The sequence below is a fragment of the Penicilliopsis zonata genome (genome assembly GCF_001890105.1).
Source record: "Penicilliopsis zonata CBS 506.65 unplaced genomic scaffold ASPZOscaffold_19, whole genome shotgun sequence".
NCBI lineage: Eukaryota > Fungi > Ascomycota > Eurotiomycetes > Eurotiales > Aspergillaceae > Penicilliopsis > Penicilliopsis zonata.
Window position 1 is genome coordinate 284,098 of NW_019208927.1, and position 26,147 is coordinate 310,244.

At 49.5% G+C, this 26,147-nt stretch overlaps 10 protein-coding genes across 10 annotated transcripts; 5 read left to right on the forward strand and 5 right to left on the reverse strand.

The window, feature by feature from the left end:
• Window positions 1-220: 220 nt before the first annotated feature.
• Window positions 221-1,690, reverse strand: ASPZODRAFT_19521 (hypothetical protein; the record flags this gene model as incomplete). Its single annotated transcript, XM_022727413.1, has 3 exons — window positions 221-504; window positions 717-799; window positions 1,647-1,690. 3 exons carry the CDS (start codon window positions 1,688-1,690, stop codon window positions 221-223), a joined length of 411 nt encoding a protein of 136 aa, XP_022577940.1.
• A 992-nt stretch (window positions 1,691-2,682) lies between these two features.
• Window positions 2,683-4,878, forward strand: ASPZODRAFT_146146 (hypothetical protein; the record flags this gene model as incomplete). Its single annotated transcript, XM_022725151.1, has 2 exons — window positions 2,683-3,255; window positions 3,322-4,878. 2 exons carry the CDS (start codon window positions 2,683-2,685, stop codon window positions 4,876-4,878), a joined length of 2,130 nt encoding a protein of 709 aa, XP_022577941.1.
• Window positions 4,879-5,627: 749 nt separating this feature from the next.
• On the reverse strand, window positions 5,628-7,451 carry ASPZODRAFT_154618 (hypothetical protein; the record flags this gene model as incomplete). Its single annotated transcript, XM_022726108.1, has 3 exons — window positions 5,628-7,171; window positions 7,246-7,299; window positions 7,355-7,451. 3 exons carry the CDS (start codon window positions 7,449-7,451, stop codon window positions 5,628-5,630), a joined length of 1,695 nt encoding a protein of 564 aa, XP_022577942.1.
• Window positions 7,452-7,844: 393 nt separating this feature from the next.
• ASPZODRAFT_136291 (hypothetical protein) lies at window positions 7,845-11,533 on the forward strand. Its single transcript, XM_022724030.1, has 5 exons — window positions 7,845-8,419; window positions 8,482-8,771; window positions 8,826-9,109; window positions 9,177-10,637; window positions 10,718-11,533. The coding sequence occupies exons 1-5, from the start codon at window positions 8,163-8,165 to the stop codon at window positions 11,210-11,212; spliced, it is 2,787 nt and encodes a 928-aa protein (XP_022577943.1). The 5' UTR covers window positions 7,845-8,162; the 3' UTR covers window positions 11,213-11,533.
• ASPZODRAFT_136292 (hypothetical protein) lies at window positions 11,491-12,397 on the reverse strand. Its single transcript, XM_022724031.1, has 4 exons — window positions 12,248-12,397; window positions 12,135-12,178; window positions 11,799-12,000; window positions 11,491-11,694 (listed from the first exon to the last, which is right to left on the reverse strand). Exons 1-4 carry the CDS (start codon window positions 12,386-12,388, stop codon window positions 11,644-11,646), a joined length of 438 nt encoding a protein of 145 aa, XP_022577944.1. The 5' UTR covers window positions 12,389-12,397; the 3' UTR covers window positions 11,491-11,643.
• A 201-nt stretch (window positions 12,398-12,598) lies between these two features.
• On the forward strand, window positions 12,599-15,171 carry ASPZODRAFT_136295 (hypothetical protein). Its single transcript, XM_022724032.1, has one exon. The coding sequence runs from the start codon at window positions 13,025-13,027 to the stop codon at window positions 14,852-14,854; it is 1,830 nt and encodes a 609-aa protein (XP_022577945.1). The 5' UTR covers window positions 12,599-13,024; the 3' UTR covers window positions 14,855-15,171.
• A 611-nt stretch (window positions 15,172-15,782) lies between these two features.
• On the forward strand, window positions 15,783-18,386 carry ASPZODRAFT_154622 (hypothetical protein; the record flags this gene model as incomplete). The annotated part of the gene is made up of 4 exons (XM_022726110.1): window positions 15,783-16,968; window positions 17,025-17,398; window positions 17,460-17,659; window positions 17,717-18,386. 4 exons carry the CDS (start codon window positions 15,783-15,785, stop codon window positions 18,384-18,386), a joined length of 2,430 nt encoding a protein of 809 aa, XP_022577946.1.
• Window positions 18,387-19,392: 1,006 nt separating this feature from the next.
• ASPZODRAFT_136297 (hypothetical protein) lies at window positions 19,393-22,072 on the reverse strand. The gene is made up of 3 exons (XM_022724033.1): window positions 21,943-22,072; window positions 19,514-21,821; window positions 19,393-19,449 (listed from the first exon to the last, which is right to left on the reverse strand). Exons 1-2 carry the CDS (start codon window positions 21,952-21,954, stop codon window positions 19,539-19,541), a joined length of 2,295 nt encoding a protein of 764 aa, XP_022577947.1. The 5' UTR covers window positions 21,955-22,072; the 3' UTR covers window positions 19,393-19,449; window positions 19,514-19,538.
• A 389-nt stretch (window positions 22,073-22,461) lies between these two features.
• On the reverse strand, window positions 22,462-23,181 carry ASPZODRAFT_19529 (hypothetical protein; the record flags this gene model as incomplete). Its single annotated transcript, XM_022727414.1, has 5 exons — window positions 22,462-22,471; window positions 22,555-22,604; window positions 22,673-22,735; window positions 22,872-23,036; window positions 23,131-23,181. 5 exons carry the CDS (start codon window positions 23,179-23,181, stop codon window positions 22,462-22,464), a joined length of 339 nt encoding a protein of 112 aa, XP_022577948.1.
• Window positions 23,182-23,333: 152 nt separating this feature from the next.
• On the forward strand, window positions 23,334-24,772 carry ASPZODRAFT_136301 (hypothetical protein). Its single transcript, XM_022724034.1, has 3 exons — window positions 23,334-23,930; window positions 23,993-24,090; window positions 24,155-24,772. Exons 1-3 carry the CDS (start codon window positions 23,628-23,630, stop codon window positions 24,636-24,638), a joined length of 885 nt encoding a protein of 294 aa, XP_022577949.1. The 5' UTR covers window positions 23,334-23,627; the 3' UTR covers window positions 24,639-24,772.
• Window positions 24,773-26,147: the final 1,375 nt, after the last annotated feature.

A 26,147-nucleotide genomic window follows, 5' to 3' on the forward strand; every position in this document is an offset into this window, starting at 1 on the left:
TAGTTGTTCGAACAAACAGATTAAAAGTCCAGGATATCGGAATGAGGGACCTTCTGAAGCTCATTTGTAAGGGTATTTGCTTGCTGTATTCCATAGCTCATGAACACCATTACAGTGCCCCGATCAGCATGAATTCCAAACGTGTGAAACTAGCTGTGCCACGCGAGACATGTTGTATTCCTTTTTTTTTAAATAGGTTTTTTTTCTGGCTGCTAGGCCCTTACAGGTCCAACAGGTCATCATCATCATCCCAGCCACCTTTACGGCGGGTGATCACAATCTTGTGTTCTTCTTCCTCTTTGCGCTGATTCTCCGCGACGGCATTCAGTAGCTCCTTTAGTTGCTCTTCCGTGACTTTCTGGCGTAGTTGGCCCGTCTGAGCTAGCATGATGAGTCTGTTTTCGATGTCCACCGCCCGAGACTCCTTGACTAGGCGAATACGACCGAGACGATCGGCAGCAGCGGGATCAAGGATTTGAGATAGAATGGCGGAACGACGGTCGGCTATGTATGTGTGTGAGTGGTTGCTGTAGAAATGCTTGCGTGACCTCGAGATTCGGGGGTCAAAGAGTTCTTGAAATGAGGACGAGGATGAGGACTATATACCTTCTGCTTGTCTATATAGAAAGCATAATTCAGCGGACTGGCAAATATAGAGCAAAAACTTCAAAGCTTGACAAAGCTTATCTAAAAATCATTCAGATGTGAAGACTTACTTCCGTTGATCATCTTGACCGTCTGAAGGCCCTCCACGCATGCCCCCCTGTTGTTGTAGTTGGGCAAGACGGGCTCGCCGGATCTTTTTTAGCCAGTTAGCGAGCTTCCTGGATAATAAATGACTTGATATCTCTGCGCAGTGCTATCTATATATTGAAATAGGAACTGTGTCTGACCTCTTCGAGTTCTGCATCCGCCATGGTTTTGTGTACTTCACGCTTGATATGGGGCGATAGCCTTAAGAACCCTGGTGAATTGAAAAATCAGAATCACACTGCCTTCGCAACAGAAAGGTATAACTTCTGATCAAATTGATATGGGTCTGCCCACAGCTTTCAGATGAAGTTTCTCCATTTCAGGCAGACCCCACCTTTAGGCCTGAGGCCGCAAACCCGGGTGGCGGGGTCTATGCTGCGGGTATTGTTAGGGCGCCTCTATAACTATGCCCCCCTCATTCACAATGTAGTAACAATTACACATCTAGATTTTATGTATAGATCGAAGTAAGTAGAATCTAGTAAGTTTTAATTTAGAGAAGTAGGGGCCTCGTAGGTGACAGCTACTCTGCATGAGTATGTACAAAAACGCCGATTAAGCACCATGATGACTACCTAAGAATACCGCACGGCATGTAACTACCTAGTAGTACACTACAGTAGCGCCTAGCCGCCTGCGGCCAAGGGCCAAGGCGGATGTAGTCATATGATCAACGCTACGCCTATTCTGGAAGGGGTGTACAGGTACCTCCTCATAGTGAGGGGGGGCATATGTAGGTAGTAGTAGTCTCTCATACTACATTACCCAGTTTCCCGAGTACGGAATATTTTTGAAATCTCAACAAAACCTGTTGTCCTAGATGGCTCTTGCATATTAAGATCAGTCCGACCCTCTATACACGGACGTTGCGTGGAAATTCGAGGTGCACCCACTTAACCACGAGATACATGGCATGGCCCCTTGCGGTATCAGCCATGTCGTCATTATCGGCTTGGAAAGGTTGTACTCCGTACGGAGTAGATCGCTTCATGCTAGGGAATCTCCATTGTATCGATAGCAAAGGAAAACATGTTCAGGGTGTCCTTCTTTAGATTCGATAAGACATGCAATTGAACGCTATTGACCTACATAACTGGTATATAGTCATGTAGCCGCCGTCATTTCAAACATACATTAATAGATGACTAGTTAATTAACTAGTCCAATTGCAGAATACTCCATTCATCTATCGCCAGTACCGAGCTCCGGAATTCCGTCCAAGGAATGTGAAAAACGTGGCTTTTGTACAATCTCCACGGGCATTAGTCGGCACACTGACATCGAAAAATGACGAAACATCTTCGCCTGAAAGCGGGGGAGGTTGACGAAAGCTCGCGCTTAAGATAGGAACGCCTGCCTATTATTTTGCCCAAATTATTCCGTTGCTGCGCTGACTAAGCCGGATCTGATCTCTCGGCCTTCGCCCCAACCCAGCCTCTCTTGGCCTTCACCGTGATCAGCTCGTTACACAGTCCTTACATCGCCAGCCTGGTTTTTCTGTCCTTTTTTTCCTCTCTCAATTTTATCTTTCCGCTCCTTGGTCAACTTGAATACCGCTTGCATCCGCTCCGTGTCCGCCCCAATGACCCGTCATCCAATTGATTAGGGACTTGCCAGCCTACACCTGCGGGGACGTTGCGTTAAGGGACTTGTCCAGACGTTGATTCACCAGGCCTCGAAATCAGAGGATAGGGCCGGTGGAATCTCGGCCTAGAATCGAGATCACCTTCACTCACTATAGCTGCTCTTTTTCTGCTGAACTGAGAGCCGTTGAGAACCTGGCAGGCTTCTGTTCATAATTATCATGGCCGAGTAAGTTCTACGATTTGAAGGACAACCACATCCATTTTCTCTCTTGATTAACCATTTATATGCAGTTTAATTTCTCTTCATACTTACTCACACCGCCGCTTCTTGTCGCCCTCCACTATGCTCTCACGCTCGAGTAACACCTCTTCCGGTCAACGATCTCTGTCCCCCGGGAAGACCGTCACCAGGGCCAAGTCGACGAATGATTTAGCACAGAATGCAAATGATGATAATATTTTGAAGCGTACAACATCGGCTCTACAGGGGATCTCTGAAAGAGACTTCAACACCTTGCGGGACCCCAGGCTTACTGTCACGTCAGAAGTCTCGGAGGAGTCTTCTCAATCATCACACCATCCAGATCTCAGCAATGAGGTTGCTGCATTAAGTGTCAAGCTGATTCAGGCTATCAACAACCAGACCACGCTGGATGATACCCTTGTGGCTACTCGACAGGAGTTGGAAGATGCCCAGAAAAAGTTACGGACACTCGAAGCCGAGAACCAGAAATTTCGTCAGGATGTTGCGGCAGGCGTTCTGATCAAGAAAATTGATACTGAACACGAAATATTGCGTCTAAAGGCTGATCTTGCAGAGGAAAGAGCCCAGCGTTCTCTCGCTGAGAGGGGCAAGAAAAGTATCGAGCAGGAACTCGAGACTCTTACGGCCGCTCTTTTCGAGGAAGCCAACAAGGTATGTTTTCTGTTATATGTTTATAAACCTTCATACTGTCTCATGAGATCCCTAACGTCAATTTAGATGGTCGCCGCTGCCAAGTTGGAACGTGAAGCTGTCGAGAAGAAAAACGAACAACTCCGTTCACAGATCAAGGATACGGAATTACTTCTTGCATCGAATCAAGACCAGCTTTCGGAACTGAAATTAGTGATTCAGGAAATGAATATTGCAAAAGACGAATCTGATATTACTACTCCCTCATCTCCGGCGGTAGCCCAACAAATGCAAGGAATGCTCCGGAAGACTCCTGACCTGGAAATTCCAGACATGACTCCGATTACAGAAGAAGTCTGCCCTGGCCCCTCGACAAGTTTTCCTCAGTTTTTCAGGGTCTCTTGCCGTACAGATATTCATGCTTACGATGATTTTCGTGACTTGTTAGTCACGTCGAAGAGTTCGAAACCACCGAGCCGAGTTGCAAGCGGATCATACTCCGGATTAAATGTTATGGGCCTGGCTAGTTTGGCTACCGGAGGTCTTGGATCAGCGGCATCTTCTCCCTCCAAGTCTAGTCAGAATGCCTCACCAACTGGGGCTGTGTCTTCGCCTCAGCAGGCTGGTTCTCACGCACCTTTGAAGGAAACACGTTTCTATAAGCGCGTTCTGGTGGAGGATATCGAGCCTACTCTAAGGCTGGATGCCGCGCCCAGTATCTCATGGCTTACCCGGCGTTCTGTAATGAGTGCCATTTGCGAGGGTAGTCTTCTGGTTGAGCCAATGCCAACCGCGGCCAAAGTATTCAATTTACCGTGCTCGCTATGCGGAGAGCGCAGAAATGATGCGGAATATGAAAGAACCCACCGTTTTCGAACATCTGAGAGTGAGACTGCTCAACGTTACTCGTTGTGTATCCTGTGTCTGGAAAGGGTCCGATCATGTTGTGAATTCACCGGCTATCTTCGCCACATCCTCGACGGCCATATTCGTCTAGAAGACACGGAGGAAGAAAAAGATGCCTGGGAAGAGACAATTCGTCTACGGGAGAGGATGTTTTGGTCTCGAATCGGCGGAGGAGTTATCCCAGTGGTTAACCATTCCTCGCCTGCCCTGAACAACTCGCAGAATTCCAATGGAGATGAAATTGAACCCTCCGAAATGGAAGCCCATAAAATCATCGACGTTCAACAACCAGCGGCCGATTCTACCTGTCTGACTCCAGAGAACATTCCGGAGTCTGCTGTTGATGAGCCTGAGCCTAATTCTGGTTATACCACACCCCTCGAGGATGGTGAACCTCAAGAAGTGCCTAATGGATCAACTGAAGATGATTCAAGATCTGTGTCTACGGAAATACAGACCCCAGCTGATCCTCCTGCTAGCATCGAAGCAGAGGAAACAATCACTGGCCTGACAGCCGAGGGTGAGCCTGAAGAGACACCAGAGCTTTTTAATGAAGATGAATCTGGGCCAGTTTCCACGGAGGAACAAATCCCAATAAATTCTACCGCCAGTACTCCGGCTGAAGAACCTAATGATAGCCCGACAACTGTCGATGAACCGACGACAACCCATGAAACCACTACCGAAAATGATGAGATTCCAAATAGCAAACTCGAGCCAATCTCGAACAGCCCATGATTACGTTGATTTCTCAGCAAACGAACTTTCATACCATTTTCGATTTCTGCACTTGCCTCCTAGACGAATCCGAGGACGCGCGTCCATTCCAGCATCTACCTTTTTTTATACTTACTACAGCCCTTATATTTCATCTTCTCGTTTACATATTGTGGCTCATGGGCAGATTTTTTCCCTTCTGGCCCTTATTTCGTGGATACCTTCAACAAACATTTTTCTTTCTATTCCTTCGAGCGACTAAGCTCGTGTGTATTATTACGATGGGCCATATATATTCCCTCTATATGTATTTATAATTTCTTTCTCAGCTATGTTTCCTAATTTTTCTTGAGATTTCGATACACTTCTGGAGACAATATTAATAGGCTCACCAATTTGCCAAAGTGAATGTGCCTTGGTTCTGGACAACTGATGAGAGTTGATGTTTTGGGCTCATTTTTCGGCAGCAATTTCAGATTGAAGTTAGATTATTACATGATAGATCTGTATACCAATCGACTGTGTACCTACCTAGGTAGCCAAGTGCTGTTTCACACCGTCGCTTAGAATAATTTGACAAGTCATTAAAGACGTTTGAGGGTAAAGAAGTCAACTATATGGTACATGAACAGATACCTAGCTCTAACCCCAAGAGATGAAACAAAAACAATGTAAGAATCATTTGAATACCGACTCCACATAGGAAGAAATAGTAACGGTGCAAAAACCACGCCTGGATTCCCTGAATTTCAACGTTTTGGCAAGAATCATCATTGTTTGGCCCGTTCGTGAATATGCCTGATCTGTTCTTGGATATTCATGCTCTGGGGCCGTCCAGCAACAGGCACTCCTGTAGGGCCGACCATTGGGACCGGGAGAGCACCGCCGCCAGGACCAGGGCTGGGACCAGCTCCATCATATCCAGTAGGGGCACCTGTAGCCATTCTTTTCCTGCGAGCCTCCTCCTCGGGGTCGAGGCCCCCGGGGGCTCCCGGAAGGATGGTGGAATCGAAGACGTCGCTGCGTTGGCTAGCGAGGCGTTTGAGGTTGTTGACCACGTCCACGGTAGAGAGATTGGTGGTTGCGCTCCGTGACTCGGCTTTGGCACGCTGCTCTTTCCAGCGGGGATCGAGCAGCTCAATGCGCATATGCTGCTCGAGCTCGGCAACAGGGATCTGCTGGTGACAATTGGGGCACAGCGCGGTTGCAGCTGAGTTGTTGAGACGGCGGGCCTGGGCCCGTGGAACATAGTCGGACCGGATGCGCATCGGTTGTTGGCCGGGGGCGGCTTTGGCGGCAGCCTGCGCAGCAGCAGCTTGGTCCCGGGCATTGGCACGCTCCTGGATCCGTTGCTCCTCTTCGTCCATGGCAGCAGATACCGGTACTGCCTGGGGTGGCGGGTAATGCGCCATGGAGTAGTCCATAGCGGCTGGTGCCGGAGGGGGAAAATCCGGTTGCTGTGGAGGGGGGTAGGGCGAAGGGATCGGAAGAGGTGGTGTCGGAACCGATTCGGGTTGTATGGGGTAGGCATTGTAGTAATTCGGGGTTTCTTCGTCTGTGGGCATGGCCTCCTCGATGCGAAGAGGGTTGAGAGACATCATCGCTTTCTGTTCTAGTGAGGCGGACTGCAGATCGGTCAATGATGTCGGGGGAGGGAGTTCCGCCTGGTCGTCGGTCTCGGTGAACAGGACGGTCTCAACAACAACAAAGTCGTGCCAATCAATTTGAGCATACGATATCCGCTCCTGCTCCTCTTCCTCCTCTTTCTTTTGTTTCTGCTGCTCCTGGTATTTCACCCACTCGGCTCGTTGCTTGGCTCGGTCAAGGATGCGGTATTTGTTGTTCACGTTCTGTTCCAACTCCTCCAATCTCTGCTTTTCCGAAGTAGCCGCATCAAGCCCTTCTGCGCGTAGTAGAATCGTATACTGGTCCACTAGTCGTGTAAAGAACTGATAGAGACTGTGCTGGGGGCGCAAGAAGTCGAACTGGTAGTTTCGCGCCTCTCGCTGAGACAAAGTAGTCATGAATGATTTCCCCCTTTTGGCAACAAACAGCGCCGTCAGTTTGACCACCTCCAAATCTTGAGCGTTTATGATGGGCATCCGAGCCGAAAAATGGAACTCGGGGGGCTCCTCTGGCCCTTGTGGTTTTGCAGGCTCGGCCGATACAGCCTCTCCCGGCCGACCGGCAGACACTGCTGTACCCCTTCCTTCTTTGATCTCTACCAAGCGCCATTGATAAAATGCAGCATATGCATCATCCGGGTTCAGAAAGGAGAATTTAGGATTGTTTCTCTCCTTCTCGCGGACACGATCTGTATAAGACACCCGAACGTTAGATCACTGCGCAGATCTCTCCACGGGCTCCAAATCGCGTCGGATCACGTACCTTCGAATACAGCACCATTTCGAGCAACATATCCAGCCGTTTTTTCCACAATCGCTATTCCAGCAGTCAGTGGCGGACACCTCACGCGGTCGGCAAAGGACTCACTCACCTCGAATATCCTTCGGAGGCAACACCACTCCCTCCGGCGGCTTGCTCACTTCTTCGGGCGCCGTTGATATATTTCCATTTTCTGCCGGCGACGCCATCTTGGCACAGAAGCTGTCAGGGCGGCTGTTTGAACTGGTCCAGGAGCGCTGTCAATCGCCGGCGATCAGAAGCAGTTGACTTCATTTCTGCATCAGGCTTAGCGCGGCAGCGCTAGCGGCAGGTACTAGCCGCGCGCGTATTTCGACGCAGCTCAAGAATCGAAACATGTAAACACGGGATGGGCTGGAGCAGCTGGTAGAGATCGGCCAGGAGAGACAGATGGGAAATGTGTTGAGCTTCATTTAATTATGGTATAGACTCTACTGTAATTCTCTCAAGTATTCTTCGTTCTAGTCACGATCTCCGTAAAGAGCGGCCTACAGAGCGAGGTAGTAATACATAGTTTGGCCATAATAGCCGGCAAAGATCTGGCCTGAACCGCATTCATCCACCTCCTGACCTGGCCACACGTGTTTGCTTGCTCTTCTCCAGAAACGGCTGTGCTGTGCAACTATCTTATCCTGTCATGGGCTACATTTCTTTAATTCATTACTATCGTTAATCTTCTATACTTTTTCTTTTGCTACCTTGCTTCTAGGCGTGTGGGTTGGATAGAGCACCCTAGGCTGGGGCTTTTCTCACTTTTATTCCAGTCCATTGGACACGACGCTGCCTTTCGGCATAGTTTCTCTACGACCTGCTAGGGTCTAACATTTTCTTCTTTTTGATTTCGAATTTGAATGCAAGGATAGGAACGAGCATCCGTCCTGATGCCGCCAAAATCTACACTCGAGGTCAAGCCCATGGCCCGCAATGGGCGCTCGCCCAGTCGTTCCCCGAGACCGAAGAATCGCAAGAAAGAGACGACACAGGCTTCACATTATGGATCTGATGGCGTGAAGGACAACAATATCTTCAAGCTGCCGGTGTCCGACTACAAGCTGCTTGCCGGGGTTACGATCATCGCTGCGATTGTCCGTCTCTTTCGCATCTACCAGCCGACCAGCGTCGTATTCGATGAAGTCCAGTACGGTGCCTTCTTATCCCGAGTGCGTCGAGAGAGTGCCCTGCTAACTGTCCGTGTCTTAGCTTTGGCGGGTTCGCATCCAAATACATTAAGGGCAAATTCTTTATGGATGTCCATCCACCGTTGGCGAAGCTTCTCATTACACTAGCTGGGTGGTTAGCAGGATATGATGGGGAGTTTGACTTCAAGGATATTGGCAAAGATTATCTCGAACCAGGCGTGCCCTATGTCGCTATGCGGATGTTGCCTGCTCTCATGGGTGTTCTTACCGTACCATTGATGTTCTTAACTCTCAAAGCAACCGGGTGCCGGAGCTCTACGTCTGTACTGGGCTCAGTGCTTGTGATTTTTGGTATGCAGATTCAAACCAATGTCTTGGAAGGGGGTTACTGACTCTTCAAACCAGATAATGCCCTGACTACCCAGTCTCGCCTGATCCTGCTGGATTCGCCATTGATCTTCTTCACCGCTCTCACAGCCCTGTCTTTTACTTGTTTTACCAACCAGCACGAGCTTGGACCATCAAGCGCCTTCAAGGGACCGTGGTGGTTTTGGCTTAGCGCAACAGGACTTTGCCTGGGTGCTACTGTTAGCATTAAATGGGTTGGACTCTTCACTATTGCTTGGGTTGGCTCTTTGACAGTGCTGCAACTTTGGGTACTTATTGGTGATACAACTAATGTCACGCCTGTGAGTGTCGCTGCTATTCAAGCCCTCGGCCTTACCTGAAATGGGAAGCTAACGAATATTTATGCAGCGTATCTGGTTCAAACACTTTTTCGCTCGTGTATTCTGTTTGATAATTATCCCCTTGACTTTCTATACCGCTTTGTTTGCCGTTCATTTCCTCTGCCTCGTCAACCCAGGAGAGGGTGATGGGTTCATGTCCTCCGAGTTCCAAGCGACATTAAACCACAAAGGCATGCAAGACGTTCCTGCCGATGTGGTGTTCGGCTCTCGCGTGTCCATCCGCCATCATAATACGCAGGGAGGCTATCTTCATTCTCACAGTCATATGTACCCCACAGGAAGCAAGCAGCAGCAGGTTACGTTATATCCTCATAAGGATGAAAACAACATTTTCCTTCTTGAAAACCAGACCCAACCCCTCGGTCCTTATGGGGAATTGGAGGGTCCATGGGCTTGGGATAACATCTCCGCTGAATACATTGAAGATGGCGCCATTATCAAACTTTATCACGAAATGACCCATCGCCGAATCCATTCCCACGATGAGCGTGCTCCAGTGACTGATGTGGATTGGCAGAACGAGGTTTCCGCCTATGGTTACGAGGGTTTTGCCGGTGATGCAAATGACATGTTCCGTGTTGAGATCGTCAAGTCCTTATCTGATGGCGCCGAAGCCAAGAAGAGGCTGCGAACCATTCAAACCAAGTTCAGATTGATTCATATCATGACTGGCTGCGTGTTATTTTCCCACAAGGTCAAGCTTCCGGACTGGGCGTACGAGCAGCAAGAGGTCACCTGTGCGAAAGGAGGCACTCTCCCGAATAGTATCTGGTACATTGAATCAAACACTCACCCACAGTTACCCGAGGATACCGAAAAGGTGAACTACAGAAATCCCGGATTTCTGGGCAAATTCTGGGAACTTCAGAAAGTCATGTGGGTCACTAATGCCGGCCTGGTGGAATCCCACGCTTGGGAGTCGCGCCCACCTTCATGGCCCCTGCTGCTTCGAGGGATCAACTTCTGGGGCAAGGAGCATCGCCAGGTCTATCTCATGGGAAATCCTATCGTCTGGTGGTCTTCGACAGCTGCGATTGGCATCTATGTCTTGTTCAAGGGTCTCTCCGCTATTCGCTGGCAACGCAGCTGCGGTGATTACAGCAATGTTACCTTCAAGCGCTTCGATTATGAGATTGGCAGTACTGTGCTTGGATGGGCTTTCCACTACTTCCCATTTTACCTCATGGCTCGCCAGTTATTCCTCCACCACTACCTGCCAGCCTTGTATTTTGCCATCATGGTTCTGTGCCAGGAGTTTGACTTTTTTGCAAATCGCATCCGCAGCCTTGGTCTTGGATCGAGGCCGATTGTTGGCAAGGGGTTGATTGCCGCGTTCCTCGCTTTGACTATCGGTACATTTATCCTCTATTCGCCGCTTGCCTATGGCAACCCATGGACCCGTGACGCCTGCAATAAAGTGAAACTTTTTGACACATGGGACTTCGATTGCAACTTGTTCCATACAGATGTAAGTGTCCCAGCATAGCAATCCAGGCGGTGACGGCCCAGAAAGACTGGACATTAATTAGCTGACTATTGGACCATTAGCTCAGCCAATATAAGACTTATGTGAACGCGCCCCAGGCGATTCCCACTCGACAGGCAGACGCTCCAGTTGTGAATCAGGTGCAAAATCAGCGAGAGATGAATGAGGGACAGGATCCAGTTGTCACACCTGAGCCTCCCGAGCACTACCTCAAGGGCAGCAAGGCTCGAGTTGAGTATCGTGACCAGGAAGGGAATGTTCTCGACGAGAATCTTGTCGCTTCTCTCAAGAAAGAGGGCAAGGTCTCCTTCGAAACACGCTATGAGACTCGCACTCGCCTAGAGAACGCCCACGAGGTGGATGTGGTCGATGGACGAATTGCACCACCCCATCCTGATGTCGAAGGCCAAAACCCCGAGACATTTGGGCAGCCCGCCGGTGAAAATGCCGCGAACAAGGCCCCTGCTTCTGTGCCGGGAGATGAGAAGTCTGTCGAGCAGCAGGATTCCCTAGAGCCGAGGCCTGCAAGTGAAGGAAACGAGGCAACAAAGATATGAATCGTGTTTTTCACCGAGCCTGTATGATATAGGGGCAATTTCCTCTCGCTTTCAATTTCAGTTCCGACATACTTCTATCCTTTCCCTTCCAATCATCTGTTAAATGATATCATTATTCTTGGATCTCCATTTCTTGTGTATAAGAAGGTCTCTCGTCGAATTGAGCCACTTTCCTACATCTCCATATCTAAATTACTTGTTTCTACTGTTGAATTACGCAAAAAAAAAGGAAAAACTCAACAAAGGGAAACTCCAATCGAATTGCGTTGGAAAACACGGTAGTATAGACAGATCTTCTGCAACCAAAACTCTCTCTCTCTCTCTCTCTCTCCACATGCGACAGCTACCTTTCTACTCCTCACAGCAGCTCTAGTGTACAACCACCATCTGCAGTGGTTCGAACCTCCCATCTTGGATTTCCTAGTGACAGTTTAGTAGTCCCATTCCTCCTTGCCGTACTTGTTGAATCGTTCGTGGAGATCCTTTTGAAAAAAAAAAACAAAGATCAGTATACCTCGATGAATCATGCGATGGGCATGAACTGCGATGCCATGGATAGGAAAAAAATCGTGTACAAGGAACATACCGCAGGCAGGGTGACGTTAGGAACAATAACAGTGTTCAGGGCGCTAGGAGCAGCGCGGAGACCCTGGCTAGTATCGCCGTTGGGGTGGTACTGGTACTTGTACATCTTGCCGCCATCATCTTCACGCTCCCAGGGCATGGAGCTCTCGCCGATGCGGACATTGCTCTCGGAGGTCACAGAGGTGGGCTTCTTGCCAAAATACCTGTTTTGATTTTCAAATCCAAATCAGCAATTCATGTCTTGGCTCAGTTGTGCTGTGTGGTGGTCGTGTGCGGTTTCCGGTATCTCCCGTGCTGAGAGCGAAAAGGAAGGGTTTCTAAATTGAGGGATATTCACCAGCCAGCAATGAGGAAAGCTCCGGACATAACTCCGAGGAGGACCTAATAATCTCGTTAGATGCAATTGCCCCTGCCGGAAAAAAAATTTAGCTGGAGGACGGCGACTCGTACATAGAGCTCAGGGTCACGCTTAGGAGCCTTGTCGAGGCTCGCCTCGGCCATCTTGGTGCTCGCGAAGCGTCTGGCAGGAACGCGGACAGCAGCGGGGCGGACAAAGGCCCGGCGAAGGCCCAGAGCAGCAATTGAGGACATGGTGCTGGTTGTGCGGTCGGTGCGGAGGTCTGCAAACGACTTGGGGGAGTTGCGGTTCGTCTTGAGGTGGGAGTTTCTTCTGGCGTCAGGCCATGATGTTGCCGGCGCATCAGGTGACATCCCGCAGACAGCTATTGGTCGCTTAGTCATCCAACTGCCAAAGCCCTCCTTGGCAAAATAATGGCAGGGCCTCAATGTGAGTTGCTGATGCCCGTTTCCTCTTCATCATGACGTGACAATCTTCCAGTCTATTTGTCGTTGAAAGACCAGTTGCTATTCTCCGGCAGTGTTTGACTGGCCAGGCGTCATTTTCTTTTCACGAGGACTCATCTTGGTAGCATACGTTCCATTAGAGAGGACAAGGGGTTCAACAATCCCCCATCTCTTTTCTTCAGTTTCAACACACTCTTTTTCGCATAGGTGCTACTTTTTTCGATTCTTTACGTTTATTTAACCGACCTGGACTTGAGGATTACTCTTGTCCGGCCCCTTCCCCACCGATCCCTCGTTGTTCGACGTGACGTCTATGTTTATCATTCGCGCTCGAAGCCCCTACTCTAGTTCAGTCGCATGGCATTATGATCTTGTGTGATACTCTATAGCACCCAAGAATTACCTCCGCAAACTGTCACAATTATGTCAGCACACAGTTCAGAACAGAGTGCCCCTGCTTCGAACCCAATAACACAGCATGCTCTGGGTCTGCCCAGGCCGCCATCTGTTGGCGGGATATCATCCCGGGTGACGGATATGGCTTCAGAAGACGGCGAGATATCGCAAGCACCGACCGGATTATCGTCGTATCCTACCCAATCGCGAGCGTCACAGTTTTTGAGAGGACCGTCGAACAGGACCTCTCTTGCAGCATCCAGCCAAGTGGCAAGCAGGCCAGGCACGTCGGGAAGCCGAATAAGTCGATCACATATTCCCTCGTTGACGGCGCAGGCTTTTTTTCGGCCAATGAGTTCGCAAAAGCTGCAGGCACATCGCGGCGGTCGCCCGCTCACCAAAGAAACCGCAGTGTCAAATGAAGCCTCAGTTGACCAGGGCAATCAAAATAGGGCAAGCTTGATCTCAAACAGCACGTTCCCGCAATCGAATCCCCAGGAACTGGAAGTCCCACCGTCTCGAGGTACGGAGTTCACGGACCCTATAATCTCGGATAGGAACACTTCGAATGCCAGTCCAACAGGCAACACAACAGTGAGGAGTTTGGGAGATAGTGTGCGACTTCTTCACGAGCGGGATAGGTCATACGCAACCACGCAAACGAATCTCAACATCAGCACAAATTTCAAAGTCAATCAAACGCCAGACATGCCGGCCCGGTCCTCTCTCTCATTTCTCAACCTGCAGAACAAGAACGTTGCCCACGACCGTCAGGATGGGCATGGCCAAGAACGACTGTCATCAGCCGGCTCGTCGCCCGGATCTCTTGATGTCAAACAAGCACGAATGCCTAGGAAGCAAAACTTAGGGAAGAACTACGAATATTTCCTGGGGAATACCATCTTTTTCGGTGGTGGGCGGTTCCAGAATTCGAGAGATAAGCCGATCAATATCATAACAGGAATCTTCGTCGTCCTACCTTCCGGCCTTTTCTTTGGGTACTCAGCGCCATGGCTATGGCATAACATCTCGCCGGCAATACCTATTCTGTTCGCATACTTATTTTACATTTGCTTCTCTTCGTTTATCCACGCTTCAGTGGTTGATCCCGGCATTATTCCACGCAATCTGCATACCATCCCAGCAACAGATCCAACTGATGACCCATTGGCGATAGGTCCAGCAACGAATGACTGGGTTATGGTCAAATTGGCTACTTCCGATGTTGCGGCTATGGATGTGCCTGTGAAGTACTGCAAGACCTGCAATATCTGGCGTCCACCCCGATGCTACCATTGCCGCGTGTGCGACAATTGCATCGAGACTCTAGATCATCACTGCGTGTGGCTCAACAACTGTGTAGGGCGTCGCAACTACCGCTACTTCTTCATTTTTGTGAGCTCTGCGACTATTCTCTCATTGTTCTTGATCGGTGCGAGTCTGGCCCACATTCTGGTATACCGTTCTCAGGAAGGTATCTCGTTTGGAACTGCTATCAATAAATTAAGAGTTCCCTGGGCTATGGTGATATACGGGGTCGTCGCCGGCCCCTATCCGGCCTCCCTGTGGACATATCATTTGTTCTTAACTGGTCGAGGCGAAACCACTAGAGAATATCTCAATTCTCAAAAGTTCGCAAAATCGGATCGTCATCGGCCATTTACACAGGGGAGTCTCTTCAAGAATTGGACCTCTGTTCTTCTCCGTCCTCGTCCGCCGACATATCTGGAGTTCAAGCGCCCTTACCGGGAAGGCGATCAACGCCTCGGTGCGGAAAAGCGCAAAAACCTGCCCAAAGATGTCGAGGCTCAAGGAGATATAGAGTTGCAACATGTTGGCAGGGGCGAGCAAAGCTAATTCCTTGGTTTCTCGATGCATGCATTATTATTAAAAGGTATTGATACCCATTGGTTTGGGAGTCATTTTGAAAGGTCATGGGTTTGGTATATGTGATAATCATCGCCAGCTATGAAGCGGCACTCTATACTTTCTTTTCAGCTTTTCCTTCCTATATTCTTCCATTCCTTTCTCCCAACCTTTTTCTTTTTCCATTTTCTCTCGATCAAATTCGCGGAATGTCTTGAGATGACGGGCGATTTCTCTTCAATATGATACCTAATTTGTTTCGTTTCAAAGATAATACTATATAATCTCTCATATTATCCCCCCCCCCCCAGATGTTCTTCTTCACCGTTGTTAGATTAGTTCTGGTCTCGATACCATTTGAACCATGTAGTTATATCTTCCTCAAGACATCTGGGGAGGCCAGATTCATAGATTATGCCAAAATTCCATGTATAAGAAGCACAAATAAAGAAATAATAAGCGGTGGTAGCGTCGGGTAAGCGAGCCTGAAAGCCTAGAATGAATCGAATCGAATCGACCTTGTTGTCGTACATTTCCTACTTAATAGTCCCGTCACATTCCCGGCCTCCGTTCCGGGGACTGTGCACTCCTCCCACCTCCTGGCTGATATACCGCCATCTGCAACAATCTTACTCCTGCTGCGTCCTCCCTTGCCCGAGACCCCGATTCTGGACGATCCCCACCGTTGTCGTTACTGTTCGTTTCCAAAGTTCACGCTGGGAGCCATCTCTTGGCTCTCAATGCGCCCTACCACGCGTAGAGCAACCCCCAGACAGTTGATAAGAAGGAAACACCAGGCTCGCCAGGCTCGTCACTACGCGCCCGCTTACCCATCCTGGACACTACGACTTAGGGGCTCGTTTTGACCCGACTTTACCAACCGCGAGCAGTCCCGCAGCCGGATACTTACGGTTCCAAGATGGCCCGCTTGACTAGATTATCCGTCGCGTCCACCGCGACGCCCGCAACGCTCCCCGACCTCAATCAGCACAACGATGAGCACCCGGAGGACACCATGGGCGTTGACTTCACGGGACAGCTCCTCACGCCCGAAAACAGCCGCTCCGAGACTTCTAGCAACAATGAAAACGCATCCACGGACGAAAGGCTTCCCCCGCGACGAACGTCGACACGTGTGACACGCGCATCATTGAAGAACATCGAGGAGCTGGAAAACTCAGGGCTGGATATGGAGGAGGATAAACCCCAAATAGGAGGGAAAAGTCGTACTGTCTCCGGCGAGACACTTGTCAATGGCGTCTCGGAAGGAAAAATGACGCGCTCCTCGTCGCTCCGGCACAGCATAGCCGTGATGGAATCCTCCTTATGGAGCCAGACCACGCTCACCAAAGACACCCTGGAAGCAGAAGAGGCTGCAAACGCCCCGGACACACCGATCTCGAGAATATCGCAGGATCCTCAGCCGGATGATGATTCTCATCCGGCCTTGCTTCAGCGAACTCTACGAAAGCGCCTTGAGCAGGTCTTAACTAAGACGGAGGGCGAGAAACCAGATCAAATCGACATGGCAGCGGATGATGCAGGTCAAGTGAGGCGACGCTCTTCCCGTTTAAGTATACTGGAGAAGGCCTCGGGCCTAGTTGAGAGAGCTAGCAGTGCTCTCGGGAAACGCTCACGGGATATGATGGAGAAAGGAAAGGAGCTTGGTCGCCGAGCCAGCCTGAGGCCCAGAAATGTTCCAAAGGAGGAATCCTCTGATCTACAATCTAGCGAACTTCCTGCTTCCAAAAGGAGACGGGCGTCAGAAGGCGATTTGATTAAGCTATCGTCTTCCAACAACGATGCAGTCGTCAAGGATGAACCCGAAACGCCCAAGCCTGTGGCACGCCCAAAAGTGAAGCGCTGGCTCTCTCACGGTTTGTATACTGGACAAGAGCATACGGACTCTCGTCCTAGTCAAAATCGGCATAAGACTTCGCGGAGAAGAAGCGAAGGCCAATTCCAGCGCAAATACCTGCCTCTCCCCATGTTTACGGGCGACCGGCTTTTAAAGGGCGGTAGAGACTTCCAGTTACCATTTGACATATTCTCTCCACTTCCCCCTGGTCAACCAAAACCCGACGAGTGGAGAAAGACGAACAAGAGTAAGTCATATCTTCAGCGAACCTAGCTGAATGTATTGCCACTGACTCCAGTCTAGACGTTTTCGTCGGAGAAGCCGCCAGTATCTGGAGAGCCAACAAACATATGGAACTGTCGACTTGCATGTGTACCGAAGAAACTGGCTGTGATGAAAATTGCCAGAATCGCTACATGTTCTACGAATGTGACAACGATAATTGCAGATTAGGGCCCGAATGTGGCAACCGGAGCTTCGAGGAGCTCAAGCAGAGAAGCAAGGCCGGAGGTAAATACAATGTCGGTGTCGAAGTCATCAAAACGGAAGATCGGGGCTATGGCGTCCGCAGTAATCGGACATTTGAGCCCAACCAGGTTATCGTGGAGTATACCGGCGAAATTATCACTCAGGTCGAGTGTGAGAGTCGGATGAGGACTCATTATAAGAATAATGAGGTAAGCCTGGTTCACTCACCTACCGCACCTCTTCTCCTCCGCCCTTCTCTAACAATTGCAGTGCTATTACCTTATGTACTTCGATCAGAATATGATCATAGATGCTACAAGAGGCTCTATTGCTCGGTTTGTCAATCACTCGTGTGAGCCTAATTGTAGGATGGAGAAATGGACCGTGGCCGGGAAGCCACGCATGGCCTTGTTTGCCGGGGATCGTGGCATCATGACTGGAGAGGAACTGACTTATGACTATAACTTTGAGTAAGTTTCCCGGAAGAATTGAGTCCACTGATTGCTTGGGCATTAATCGTTTCACAGCCCATATTCCCAGAAGAACGTGCAGCAGTGCCGATGCGGCGCCACCAAATGCCGTGGCATTCTGGGTCCTCGACCCAAGGAGAAGGAAGCCCGAAGAGAAGCAAAGGAAGCAAGGGAAGCTAAAGAGGCAGAGAACAGCAAAAAGAAAGCTGTGAAAAAAGTGACCAAGAAGACCACGGTCACCCTGGCTGGGACCAAGCGGAAGAGCAACGCCAAAGACCAGTCCACTTCTAGTGGGAACAAGAAGCGCAAACTTCTGAACCCAAAATCGATCACGTCCAAGATCAAAAAAGTCGTTGCAAAGACGCGAACCACTGTGACTAAAAAGAGCGTTTCTAGCATCTCCAAGGCAGGCTCGAAGACATCCACAAAGACAAACAAGTCGACAGCTGTTAAGGCTACCAAGGCCCAAAAAAGAACTGTCGTGAAGTCAAAAGCCAATATTAGATTTCCCAAGGTGAAGAGTAAGGCGAAAGTCAAAACGGCTGCACACTCTAAGCCAACAGGGTCTGGCAATGCAAGCGAAGAGGGGCCAGCGAAAGCAAAAGGGAATAAATTGAACCGACCATCAGCAGAAACCAAAGCCAAAATCCTCGCTGCCGCGAAAAAGGGTACGCCTGTTCGAAAGCAGCCGAACAAAATTCAGAAGAAGACCACAGGCTCCAAGTAGGGCAGCCGAAAAGACAACATGAGGAGTCCACGGTTGAATTCCAGAACTTTCGGGCAATAAGAGCATTTTTCTAGGATCTGCTTTGTCTGGGAAGAGAGTTGAGCCCTTGGCGGATTCGAATAACTTCATTGGACTTGCCATTTGGCGCAAGATTACATCTTTTGTTCACCCAGCCTCACCTTCCACCGTCTGGGATGTACTATTCTTCAACATACAATCCCGAGGTCTTACTCCTGGGGTTATACATGTTCAAGACCCTATCATGAGGGATTGCCTGGCTTCCGTTGGATTATTTTATACGCCCTTCGGGCCACTGGTATCCCTGCTATCATGACATTACTTTGCAACCCTCCGGCTCCATTGGCGGCGTCGAAACTATCTACATTACTTTTTCCTCTATCCGTTCTTTTTATATTCATATATGTCTATTGGACTTGATGCAGCACTAATTAGTTATGAGGGATTCGGCTCATGTTGTTTTATCATTTTGGTTCTTGAAGGGCTCGAGCTGTACTATTATGAGATGTTACGCAGACCTTGCTGCGGCGACTTGCTGTTTGTTCTATTAGGTTTTAGCTAGTTAAGTAGTAATCTCGAGGCCAAGTAATTAAAACTATTGCTAGCTTCGTGTGATTCTACTATGGCTCTCTAGGAATAGTGTTCTGTTCATATATTATCTGGTTCTCTAGCTTATGTGGGATATATATCTATTTAACGGCGAAATTTTGATACTCACATAAAATAGTGAATATAAAAAGGAACCAAAGGATATTATTATAAAGTATATTTCTAGAAATAATTCATTCATTATAGTCTATCCGGCGTCAATATAAGTATATATATAAGAAACAAGGCCCGAAATAAGCAGCAAAGTAGCTGTTCAAGGCCGTATATAAAAACCTACTCAAAGCACATAAGTTGTAGGTAGCTGATGAAATCAATAAACTGTTTTTATTGACCAACTATAATGTACATATTTACTTCGAGTACATAACGACTGCAACAAGTCGGGTTCCAACTCCAGGGATCCTTCAGCGCCAAGCGAACTGCTAATTTCCCAATCCTGCAAATAATAAACAAATAAGAGTCCAACCATACCGTATAAGGGTATCAAGATCAAGGCATACCCATCTCATCGAGTCCGTTCATGCCTTAATTTTCGTCAGCGGCGGGCGTGGGCTCTTCGGCTGTTTGTGCTTCATCTGTCGTCTCCGGAACAAGAGGGGAAACAGAAGACTCCGGAGGGGCGGTAGAAGCTGGAGCTTCATCATTGACAAATGTATCATCTGGAGAAGCCGCACTGGCTTTTCCTTCTTCTTCACCTCGCTGCTCTGGTTCTGGCGGAGATGCCGATTTCGAGGGAGCCGTGGCTCCTGGCGCGTTCTCTGGCTGGTTTTCTTCCTCTAGGTTTGGCGTTTCAGGACCGACACTTCCCGGGGGCTGTAGATTCTCTGGCCCCGTTTCGTCTGGGCGCTCCTCTTCTCCTCCCGAGATTTCCTCGATAGCAGTTGGTCGGACCGGAGACGAGCGCTGCTGGGCCTCTGGATGAGAGACAGGCGGCTCAGGTGCTGCGGGCTGCTCTGAGGAGGTACCATTTGGAGCCTCGGGTTGGTCTAGGCTTTCTTCTAGACGACCGAGGAGGTCGATTTCGTGGGAGTCAACCTTGTCTTCTTGATCTTGCGGAGCTTGCACCGTCTCTTCTGTGGCTGTTGCTTCCGCCTCCACAGTCTCCGTAGTGTTTGGCGCGGATTCTGTTGTGACTTCCGTGACGGCTGCTGCCTCTGGGATAGCCTGGTCTGGCGGAGGGCTCAATGCCGCCTGTTCTGTGTTTTCAACAGCCCCTGCTGTGACACCTACTGTGTCAGGCTCGGCTATTCCAGTAGAGGTCCCTTCGTCAGCATCTGTGGGAGCGGATACGCTGGGTTCTGCTGCTTCAAGGGAAGGTCTGGAATCAGCAATCGTCTTTTCGAGCGGTACAGCATCTGTCATCTCTGTATCCTCGACAAGACGAACTTCAGAGACTGATTCCTGTGGGAGCTGTTCTGTTGTCTGGTCTGCCGGGTTTTTAACTACCGCTTCATTTGAGATCGTTGTAGTGGATACTTCTTGTTGGGAGTTCTCAGGAGAAACTGCCTCGCCTGGACTCTCTGACGTCGGTTCCATTTGAGGGGAATTTGAAGGCTGCAAGCCAGAAGTAGTCTCCGAATTCGAAGGCTGGGTATCTAGAGCCATCTCCGTTGTAACTTTATCCGTCACAGGCTCGTTGATAGGCTCCGCGGTGGGTTCTGGTTCCGATTCAACCTTGATACCAGGCTCAGCAGATATAGTGGCACTCGTTTTTACAGCAGGCCCCTCAGTAGATTCAGCGGTGGTGGGCAGAGGTTCGGCTTCTGGGGTCTTGGCATCCAGCATGGTCTCATCACCGTCATCGCTCTCGTCTCCCTCATCGCCATCCTCCTCCTCGTCCTCCTCCTGAGCGGACTGGTCGACAGATAGATGAGACGGATCTGTATCTTCATCCTTGGCGAGAGCGCCGTCTGTTCGGTCAAGACCAGCGCCGTGGACTAGAGCCGCGTCTGCTCCGTCGCCGGGAGCGAACATGACCTTCTTTCTTCGTCCCTTTCCGAGCCCCTTCGCCTTACGCTTGGGTGGAGGAGGTCGCCTCCTAGGGGGCGTCAACACAGCTGCAGAGCCTGCCTCCGCAACAACAACTCCTTCGGCATTGACGACACCTACCCCTTCGACAACAGTGCCCGGCGCAGGAGCTTGAGGGATAATAGCGACATCGGTCTTCTCTGTCACAATCTGGTCGGCCTCCGTGATCTCTCCCTCAATTTTATGTCCTTCTGGCACCCAAGCCTCATAGACGGAGATGTTCCCTGTGACAGGATCGACCTTCTTAAACTTGGTCTTCCTCATGGGCAGCGAGGAGCCAGCTGCAGCACCATCGGCAGCCGCAGCAGCACCATACAACGATGGCAGCCCTGGCCTCCTTTTCGCCAGGAATTCAACTTCGGCGGGTTCCATCTGCTTCGGCAATACCGCCCACTTGCGAGCAGTGAAGCTGCGTTCTGTCCGGTGTGGTGTCGTCTGCTCCTCCACATCTGTGGCTTCCTTCTCCTCATCGTCTACCTCTTTGCTGACGTGTCGAATGTATATGCAGCCCGCGCGGGCTGCACGCAGAAGCGCCTTGCTCATTGGGGTCAGGAGGTTGCTGTCTCTGGGCATGGGAAGCTCTGGCAAAGTCTTGTTGGCGGGGAGGCCCTCCGTGGGAGCCTCTGCATCCTCGGGCTTGGGTTCTTGCGAGACTGTGAGCTGCTGCCGTGTCCAGCGACGCACCGGTAAACCTTCGAAAACATCGTGATCGATCTGGCCTGTCCGGCTACGGTTCGCCGTCTGATCGGCGAATTGCCGACCGGAGCGGGAGGACCTAAACTGCATCGTGTCAGGATAGGAATCATTCACATCGAAGTTTCCCAAGTCGAATGTTTCTCGGATCAAGAAAAAGTTCTTGATGAGATAGAGACCAGAAGTTGGCGCGCGGTCATGAACTTACTGTAGGTGCCATTGCAAGCAGGCTTCAAGGCAGATAATAGATCTTGACCAATATGACACGAAAATAATGATGGGATAATCAATGGAAATTAAATATATCGATTAACAGACGTCCCTGGCCAGCGACTGGCATGAGGTCAAGATAGATAGTAACGAACGCTTGTCGCGTTGCGATCATAACCGCAGGCGGCAATAAGTCCGTTCACGTGACCTACGGACATCCACGATTCTGATTCCGAGCCTTGTGAGTTTGGAATTTCAAGTATCCAGGTAGTAATCATGGTCTAAAGGGACTGATTGTGAGTGGAGAGTCGCAGGAGATACTGCAATGCTAATAAATAAAAGATATACCCCAACCATCATGTAGATTAATAGTACAAAACACCCCTGATCTATGTATCCGTTCCATCCTTCCACTGGAACCGGTCGAACACCAGAAAAAAGGAGAGATAGGTTTTTAAGAAGTCGGGTATAAAAACCGGCCGTGGAAACCAGAATCTATACCGCGCTCTGATCCATCTTAGTCCCAGCTGTCGAAGAGGTTAGAATTCACAACAAACGAGAATAGCAGTGGAGTTGCCGGGGGGGGGGGGGGGTGGTTTTTTTCCCTTACCCAGTATCCTTCTGACGAACCAAATTGCCTTCATGGCCCGTTTGTTTTCCCTATACAGTGATCAGGACCTTGTCAAAAGCAGACAGAAGAAATTTTATATGGCAAAATCATGACTTACTGATTTCTGGCCCTCAACAACCAACTTGTCCAACTGGTAGAACTGACTGATCACTGTTTGTCTCTGTGAGGGCATAGTTAGCGCAAATTATCCTCTAGGCGATCTCCAGGTTGGCATCGTAGCGAAGCTCGCCGCGGGGTCAAGATGGCTGCCCTTCTTGCCCACGCGATCCCCGTGAGAGGGTTGTCGCATCACGAACCTTCAACATGCGTAGATTCTGTAACCCCTCCTGCATCAATTCTTGTATCCTCCGCTCCTCCTTCTCAGTCTGGTGCTCACGAAAGGCATCCCGAGTCCGCCGAAGAGCATACTGGCGGAAGTTGTAGTTGGAGAACTGCGAAGACTGTCGGAGCAGAGAACGAAACTAGAAACTGTTAGTTGGAGTTTTCCACGAGGCCCTTGCCATGCCAGACGAGGTAAGGTGTTGGTGGTGGTATATCAGGCATCGGGTTACTCACCAGAGAGCGAACTTGAAAAGCGGTATCCCGCTGCAGCGTAGCAACGGACATGGTGAAGCTGGAGAGTGGAGATTTGATGAAAAAGGTCGAAAAAAGATAGAGGAGCGTAAGAAGAAAAAAGAAAGAGGGCAAAAAAGACGCGAGTGGCCAAAGAACTGTGACCGAGACGACGTGAATTTGGCTATCGCAGGACCTCGGGGAATTCTAGACAGGCAAGCTAGCAATTACTAGTAGCCCGGACCGACAGTGGCGCTGGAGAGGTTCGTGAAGCTAGATTCGACAGCTCATGAACGACCCCAAGGGATGGAGTAGAAAAATGTTATATAAACAGATAGAATGCAAAGCTAGAGATCTCTGCGTTGTACAAGAAGCGCAGGGCGGGCAAATCCTTTTTTTTCCCTTCCACGTTTGCCTCGGAGCCACGATGACGGAGTTATCGGCTGCGGCTCTGACCCTCCGCGGAGCTCGGCCTCAACTAACCAGTCGGGTCAACGTTGATGACTGCGGACGGCGATCTCGGTGCAAACAAGGGTTTGGAACTGGAGATTTTACGCGTGGAATCATTGCTTGCATTGAAGAAGACTGCAGTCCCCACGATGGCGCAGATTCCAACACCGCCTGCCTCCCGCTGTGCCTCCGAACCAGCAGACGGCTCACAAGAAGGCGGACGAAAACCAGTCGTTGCAGAAGTTACCTCTGGGGAATTGTTAGAGTCTCTGGATCAGGCCCTTGAGAGGTATCTTGAGCTTCTCGATCGACACCAGAAGCTTCAGGTGGAGCTGGGAAAGTGTCTGTCATCGGTACGGAAAGAAATCAGAGGGGATGAATTGTTATGAGACCCTTATTGACTGTGAACTGCTAGGGATTTCTGTCTCTTGCTCATGCGAATTACTCGTCGCCCCCCGGCCGAAGATATGGGGTTGATTACTACGATGATCGCATGAAGGCCACTCGGAAAATGTGAGTGGGAGCTGTACACCATCAGCGTGTTCCCGATAGCTAATTGTTCTGGGTAACGTGGAAGATCGCTAGAGCCAACGGTGGTCACATCGGACACGGAAACTTTCATTGAAGAAAATCGCCAACCCGATACTCCCAGACATGCGTTTACGATAACGCATGCCCCTCGAGAAGATAATCCTGCTACAGAGGACAAAGAAACCGGGCGAGGCGATGGCGGAGAAAAGCCGATGGAACCTCCAACACCTACTGAACAGCCAGGTGTGAACTCACACGAGGGAGAGCAACGGTCGGTTTCAACTAGCGGTTCGGAAACCGAGGCTGCAGCATCTGTGAAACCCAAGCCTGCTAGAAAGGTGTTTCGCTCCTGGGACCCTATCACATGGTATGGGATCTTGGTTCCGCCGTCTCTACGCCACGCGCAGAAATCTTTCACGGAAGCCGTGGAGGGTCCCGTGTCTGGGTTAGCGGGTACGGTCGTTGAAATGAAAGAGGCCGAAGAGAAGATTCTCGAACTGCGTAAGGCAATCGAGCAAAGGAATCATTGAGGATGAGTAGACAGCGTGTTGGTATGTTTCTATTTATCCACATCAATACTCGTTCAATATAGATGTATGTACTCTCGTATTGATAATGTAACGAGCTTCGTGAGTCTATATTGTGCATAAGCTATAGATTTTCAGGGTTCTTCTATAGAAGTCTGAGGAGAAATCTTATACTACCTACATATGGTAGTCTCCACATATCAACGCTGCGAAGATCTACATTGGCTATCTTTAAGCAATGGCTAGATCTATAGGATTTGAATGACAGTAGTTAGGGGTCTAGATTTTAATCTATCTATGATACTATAGTGACACAAAATAGATGCTTTGAAACCCTGAGGTATTTAATTACTACTTGATACTATGAATAGTTTATAACTAGTTACTAACTGGCTAGTAGCTACTTCATCATACACTATAACTATAGATGTACTATTATTAATTTATTATTCTAGTATAGCATGCAGATGCCCATAACCATAATACTTGATATTATAATTATAGTAAGGGTTTTACTATCCTTGATATGGCCTGGTTGCCTGATTTATCCTCTACCTAGCATCAATTCCTGCTGCTTACTATAGTAATAGTACTCGGGGTGTAGTCAGGGGAAAATCCAGCCTCTCCCCCTTATAGAGTACCAAACCCTCCACCAAAATGCCTGGGCATACGTAATTTTCATATCTAGCCATCGCATTATTGGTTTGTCCAGCTGGATCTCGGATCCTAGATGCTCTAGCGACTTGATGGTGCAGAGTGTTCACTGTTTTATACATAATCACACGACTGAGATGCGCTCAGAGGGACGGTCGACTCCCTGGTTTCTTAATTCTGGGCAGGAGAGCAATTGAGAGGCATCGAAGCCGTTCTTTTTCGTATTGTTCATCCACTTGATGTCCGCTCCACTGGTAATTACGCTTCGTCATAGTAATTTATTGTCCCGTATGAGAGAAGCTACCTAGGTAGTCAGTTATGTAGTCAGTTATGTACTTAAGTAGTATAGAGTAGAATCCTTCACCCTGTCTTAGACCAAGAGATAGAACCGTGGACAAAAAACCCTGGCGGAGTGTGATTATACTGACATGATTTGATGCACGGAGTTTCGAATTGAAATTTCGGGGTGGGCGGTCCTATAACGATGCCTGCTAATGACCGCCTTGGCTGAAGATGAGACGTAGCGTCGGGGAGCCACTCCTCCGTACTCCATCGCCTCCACTCACTTCTCTTCCCTCGAGCATGCAGCTGTGCCTTGCTATTCGCCCAATTGTCCCCTCTGTCAAGATTCACCAACGGCTTCTTTCACATTATCTCGCTTGAGCTGTCTGAACGATGAGAGACATAGCGTCGAAAGCCCACAGAGACTACGGATCCTACGGATACTACGGATACCACGCGGCGTACTCGTGAGGAAGTACGGGGTAGCTACGTGTTATCTATGATTCTTTCTATCAATTGGTATCGGGCCTCCCCTGTATGCTAATTATGTTCTTGAGGGCTAACTGTCTAGGTTTT

Bases quoted from the DNA above. Each gene is read 5' to 3' on its own strand.
- ASPZODRAFT_136291 (XM_022724030.1), top strand. From the start codon at position 8,163: ATGCCGCCAAAATCTACACTCGAGGTCAAGCCCATGGCCCGCAATGGG. The intron at 8,772-8,825 runs GTATGCAGATTC...TCTTCAAACCAG, and splicing joins CTCAGTGCTTGTGATTTTTG to ATAATGCCCTGACTACCCAG. The intron at 9,110-9,176 runs GTGAGTGTCGCT...ATATTTATGCAG, and splicing joins ATACAACTAATGTCACGCCT to CGTATCTGGTTCAAACACTT.
- ASPZODRAFT_136292 (XM_022724031.1), bottom strand. From the start codon at position 12,388: ATGTCCTCAATTGCTGCTCTGGGCCTTCGCCGGGCCTTTGTCCGCCCC. The intron at 12,179-12,247 runs GTACGAGTCGCC...CGAGATTATTAG, and splicing joins AGCGTGACCCTGAGCTCTAT to GTCCTCCTCGGAGTTATGTC. The intron at 11,695-11,798 runs GTATGTTCCTTG...TTTTTTCAAAAG, and splicing joins CTAACGTCACCCTGCCTGCG to GATCTCCACGAACGATTCAA.
- ASPZODRAFT_136295 (XM_022724032.1), top strand. From the start codon at position 13,025: ATGTCAGCACACAGTTCAGAACAGAGTGCCCCTGCTTCGAACCCAATA.
- ASPZODRAFT_136301 (XM_022724034.1), top strand. From the start codon at position 23,628: ATGACTGCGGACGGCGATCTCGGTGCAAACAAGGGTTTGGAACTGGAG. The intron at 23,931-23,992 runs GTACGGAAAGAA...GTGAACTGCTAG, and splicing joins TGGGAAAGTGTCTGTCATCG to GGATTTCTGTCTCTTGCTCA. The intron at 24,091-24,154 runs GTGAGTGGGAGC...GTAACGTGGAAG, and splicing joins ATGAAGGCCACTCGGAAAAT to ATCGCTAGAGCCAACGGTGG.